This window comes from Triticum dicoccoides, chromosome 5A, assembly GCF_002162155.2.
Source record: "Triticum dicoccoides isolate Atlit2015 ecotype Zavitan chromosome 5A, WEW_v2.0, whole genome shotgun sequence".
Taxonomy (NCBI): Eukaryota; Viridiplantae; Streptophyta; class Magnoliopsida; order Poales; family Poaceae; genus Triticum; species Triticum dicoccoides.
In genome coordinates, this window is record NC_041388.1 from 528,225,346 (window position 1) to 528,231,281 (window position 5,936).

A 5,936-nucleotide genomic window follows, 5' to 3' on the forward strand; every position below is an offset into this window, starting at 1 on the left:
AAGGTAAAACTATGTGCATGTACGGTCGTGAGGAGCTCCGCTCCCACGGCCCGGATACACTACACTACTCTACTGACCGCAGCGGGTCCCCTTGTCTTCCCCATGTCCGGCAACCTGCTCACCGGACTGCTGAGAGTCCCGGAGGCATATTCTTCCCCGTATCTTGCCTATGTTCGGCTGCGCCGCTCATCGGAGTGGCGAAGCGGTGCTACCAGAGAGGAATGGATCCTTCCATGAAGCTCAGGTGGGTGCCCAGAAGTCTAAGATAAAGAAGAACCTGACTGATCACTGCTATACAAGTCGGCAACGCGCCGACGGTGGCCTTCCTGCGATCCAAGCGGCGGCGGCCTCCCCTGTTCTACTTCTCATCGATGATGGCGGCGGGCGTGGACGTGCAGGCCGCCACCTCGTCGACATCCGCGTACGTAGCTTCTTTCTCTGTGTGCATGGCGTGGCTACGCGCGCGTCAACGGCGGATGGCACGGTCACATGCACTGGATGCGGAGATGCCCATGCCACCGTGCTCCCCGCCGTGCTGGCGTGTAGCGACTCATTACTCTTTATGGAGCTAGCCTAGAATGGTGAGTTGTTGAACCACGCGCCGACTTGGGGGTGGCAATTGCTCCGTCGGGGTAGGCGGGGGAGGTGGAGCAACGAGTTGCCTCGCTCGTATGCGGCGGGCCACCCAGCCGGCTTGTATGCCGGAGAAATGCTCTTCGGAAGCCATCGAAAGAGTGGAGGAAATGGTGAAGGAGGAGATGGGAAGCGGCGAAGGGGTGCGATTCTTGCCCGACGTCTATCCTTGTTTAAATAGAGGGCGGGTGGAGGAGCTCGGTTGGTGTTGCGTTTAATGTCGGACCTCTCATGAACGGACATGTGGCCGGGGTAGGTTTCTCTGTTTCCATGCAGGTTGAGTGGAGGCGTATGAATGCGGCGAGGAGACCTGTTTAGTCGGGCATGCAACGGGCGGCGCCCTCGGCTGGCGCACCGCTTCAATCGCAGAGGAAGTGAGAGGTCACGTCCGCTCTGAGCCGCTTTTAATATGGGGCGGTGTGCTCTACAACGGCAATGAATGCGGGCAGCTGACGTCGGGTGGGAAGCACGCGGGAGGGGGCGTTTGGTGGGCCAGGGCAGTCAGAAAGCGGACTTGGGATCGGTCCGGACTCCCGCAAACCTCCCTCAATTTTGTCTTCGATTTACAGGAGAAAACGCGTCCAGACCACGCCGCGGACCGATATAGGTTAGCGTTGGATGGCTTCCATGGTCCAAACAATGTGGTCCAAACAGTTGCGGAAGATTTAAAGGTCGGTGTTGAAGATGCCCTTAGGCTCTAATCACCATGGCAGCACCTGCATGAGGAGCCTTGAAGGCACCAGCATTCTGACAGGGGATGTACTCCTACAACGCAAGGATGGACCAGTGGCCACAAATGTAGCAGTTTTGCTAAAGTATATCTAGATGTATCTTAAATATTCCACATCTAAGTCCTACGTTATCTATTTTACACGAAGATTCGTCCAAGCATTTGTTTGTCTGCTTTATTTTTATTTTAAATTTGATTGAGTGACTTATATGTGTGATAACTACATCACATCTAGATGTGCCCTTAACAAACCTAAAATATACACCCTCACTATAAACATGCTGGATGTACGTACCTCTGCAAAGATGATCAACAAGAAGTTGCACACACTCACATGCTGCATGCACACGAAAAATTGTGATAATGAAAATTTGCAAATTTTGCATATCATCTTCTCCCTCCTCCACCTCCTTCCTCACCTTCTTGTATTTTTTTGGAAAAGAAGGTCAAAGCCGCCGGCCTTTGCATCAATCAATGCATACAATCATCTTTGTTAGTTATTTAGCAAATGTCTAACATGAACATACATTAAGCCACACGAAGACACCACTCACACATACAAATTCAATAATATGGAGTGCTCTCACTCCCATATCTAAAACCGATGTCATCACAGATCCATTCACATAACGTATCGGAACCTACATCCGGTGCACCAAACCTAAAGCGTACACCACATGCACACGTTTTTGAGCCGCCATCATCATTGAATGCAGACCCATCTTCAGTAAAGAGACCCGCATCATTGTTACCAGTCCGGCCATCCGTCGACGCCACCACTGCGCCCAACGACACCATCTCCCTGTGCACAAACTGTTGAGCACATCGCGGTTGCCGCCGATACACCGCAGCACATGCCGCCAAGTACCACCAGCCGACACAGCTTGAAATCCCTAGAAGATCCGTCGTGCATAGCACCTGCCAAACAAGACATGATACATCGTAGCACCTGCCGGCCATGCATGACTTGACATCTCCACCGAATCTCCGTGCAATACAAAGTCGCTCCATCTCCTGCCTCTGTCTTCCGGTGCTGCTCCACAAACGATGCTTCCAAGAGAGAAACGGCACCGCAGTGTTGCCATGTCCGATCTGGAAAACCAGATCCTAGGGTATCCCCCGAAGCAGCACGAGTGGGACGACCGTAGTTACACGACGATGCATTCATCAAGGTAACGACACAGAATGCCACCATCGCCCGCCACCGGCTCCGTTTTCACCGCAATTATGTCTCCCCGACTTGCAGTCGGGACTAGATGACGGATCTCGAGATCCGACCAACGAGACTCGGGCCAACCACCTCCAACGGAGGAGAAGACCACCATCACCAAGCACTGCCTCGTCTTATTCTCGGAGTCATACAACATGCATGCATCCAGCTGCTTGTAGTCCTAGGTCCATCTATAAACTACCAAACTAGATTCAGTACCACCACTGCAGCCCCATACAAGTGTTTTCAGTAAGTTGTACTAGACGCCCCCCGATTTGAACACAAACATGCAACAACACGCCAAACAATATGATCTACATCCGTCCAAGGCTCGGAGGGAACCAAAACTTGACTCTCGAAGAAAAATATAATAAACACATAAAAAAGTTTATTGCTCAGTCAAAAATGATTTTCATAGCGCCCTTGTAATTACATGGGCATCCATTACTTTGAATACCCCGCGCATTGCTGCCGGAATCGATTGCAATATATTTCAGTGATTTGATTGTATGAAACTTGTACTGAATTAATCATATATGACCTAAGCTAAATATAAATATTATACATATAATTGATTATTGTGTACTCAAAAAATATTTTGGATATAAGTGGAATGATATAATGGAAAACTTTTTTTTCATGCATGTTGAATGGACCTTTGATGAGTTGGCATGTGTTCGTGAGTGGACAACTTTTTTTCATGCATGTTATGGTGGACCTTTGATGAAATGGCATGTGTGCATGTTAGAATAACAGAGGTGTTGAGGATGAACTATTTAGATATATAGGATATGCCACAGTTAATATCGATGAGTACACTTATTTTAGAGCACTAGCTTTAAATATTAGTCAATACCATGATTTAAGGGTAAGACTGTAGCCAGAGAACTTTCTAAATTAATAGTGATAGTATTATTGTAAAATTTGCATAGCCACAAGTTTAATTGGTTCGCATGCATTTTCTCCAATCTTGATAAATTTCATCAATCCGATTGGCGGCGACAATAGACACCATGGGTTTTTGTATGAGATGACGGCTCGCAACAATGCTCCACATAGGACACAACATGGTCGGTGACAGGAAGCTTGTAGCAAGAGGCAAAAAAGTTCCTAGGATGGCCACTTATACAAGACGAGAGATAAATGATCATTATTATCTTTTGTGAGTTAATCTTGTAGCATGTCGTGTTTGTACCTACAATTCTTCATATGTGAATATTTGAGTTCTTCTATGTATGTGTTGCAATACCTTACATCAAATCGACTGGAACAAGTCGGCAATGGGAAGCGCATAAGCATGGTGATTGAATCTGAAAAGGTATATTTATTCTGTAACAATGCAAGAGAGTTGCATGTATTGAACTATTGATTATATAGGAAGAGAATTAAAATAGAAAAGAAGGCATTGATGCAACACCAAACATGGCACGACCAAAATGCAAAAAAAAACACGACCTAATTCTACGATGAGCGACATAAGGTCCCAACACAAGCGCCGAGGATCAACAACTTAGATACAACACAAGAAGCCAGGGAAGAACAAGTGAGGACAAGAAGCATGCATGAAAGCGAAAAATGCCAATGACGGCCGAGCATCAGGTAGGCCTTTATCCTGGTCGTTGGCGTTCTATGGGGATTCGAGCTTCCCGGTATTCTAGCGCGTTGTCCCCTCGTATCGCTGCACTGCAGCGTGTATTGAGGTAGAAAGGGAGCTGCTTTAGGTAGGGAATCTAGCACTTGGACCAGCCCTGACAATGTTCCATTGTATACACTGCCAAGCACACTGACCCGCTCGTGGGAACAGTTGAAGGAATCCTGGCAGGTGCTACACTTCACCATTAGTTTTGACGCACACGTGGATGAACTCTATCCACTAGCACCCAATTTTGTTACTTGGGATCCAACCATCATGCTCAGACAGTGTAACATCCAACAATCAGCATATTTTGTGAGTGTTAATGAACAAGTGGTGACATTTTATTCCTCAGCACCACCACGGACAAATTCCAGGATAGGTAATTTGTGATTATGTTAAAGCACTATGGTCTCTTTAATCAACACCCTTTTTACATCAGACATGCCTAGTGCTCACTTATGAAACCACATGGCATCTCACTCACGCAAGCATATTGCCACTGCCGCTCATCCTTGCTAATTCCTCCTCCCAAAGCTGCTCAAGAGCACAAAGAACAGATTGCATCTTCATGTACGGATGCGGTTAAGTAGCCAGATGGGTTAATCACTGAGCCATCTCTCTTGTCGACGTATGTTGTAGAGCACTCTTGCGATTGGGATTAAGCTCCATCTCCTTTTGGAGTGCCTATTAGCAGTCTGAGAATAATCACATAAACACATTTGCATGAGAAACAACCCCAGTGTTTCCAGATAATGAAGGAAAACACATTAACATAAATTATACTGTATCTGACTAGGATATGCCATAACTATACAGCAGAAGCAAAAACTAAAACACATTTGTTATAGCATAATTCTAGATATAACACAGCAATCAAAAGGTAATCAGCTAATTGTCAAAATCCAAACCAATGAAGGCACACCTGCCGTCAGTTCTGCTAATTATAGCTAATTTAAGGACTTGGCAATGGGGAAATTTATTTCTTTGCTTAATTATCCACCAAAATGATCAGATTAATCACGGGAAACTGGCTAAACTTTTCTTTTCTTTTTAATTGCACAGAAAGGCACGAACACCCTTCATGAGGTGTTCTTCAGAAAAATGTCAACAGAGTTACATGAATCAAAATAGTACAACATTCTTTCCCACTCAGATCTTTGCAATCAGTGGTACGAATTCAAACTTTAATCTACTCAAATGAAATAATTATTAGCCTTAGATTAGCACATCAAGAACAAACCATCAAAACCATTACTAAGTTCCAGCAGGATGAAGCATTGACTATCAAAGTTAAATGAATTCCTCAAGACATCACAAAATCTCACTGGTTTATGAACATTTTTCTGTAACTGGAGTGAAGATCAAAAGGGGGCACCTCAACAAAAATCAAAGATCAGCAAAAGTACTCATTGATGATCACAACTGACATTGATTTTCTCAAGAAAATTGGACATCACAGAAATAAAGAAAAAAAATCATGGCCATGAAAAGCTAACCACATACTAGTGTATCCAAAGCCAAAGACCTTACCAGATCGGAGTATTAAAGAAACAAGAAACGAAATCACAGCACCATGCTTAAAAAACCAAGAAACGAAATCACAGCATCCATGCTTAAAAAACACTAAGAATCGCAAGGTTAGAGCTCGAGCCATAGATGACGTTGTCCCTGCTGACGAATCTGGCACCTTCTTCCTCTGCCTCACCTGCATCTTCATGCTGCCGGCG

The 5,936-nt window shown here is 45.4% G+C and overlaps 1 protein-coding gene across 1 annotated transcript in view; it reads left to right on the plus strand.

Moving 5' to 3' along the window:
* Positions 1–374: 374 nt before the first annotated feature.
* The window catches only part of LOC119297730 (dehydration-responsive element-binding protein 1H-like), a 9,521-nt gene continuing 3,959 nt past the window's right edge, over positions 375–5,936 (plus strand). The window contains exon 1 of the mRNA XM_037575401.1: positions 375–421. Within this exon, the coding sequence (XP_037431298.1) occupies positions 375–421 (47 nt within the window). The remainder of the gene's footprint in view (positions 422–5,936) is intronic.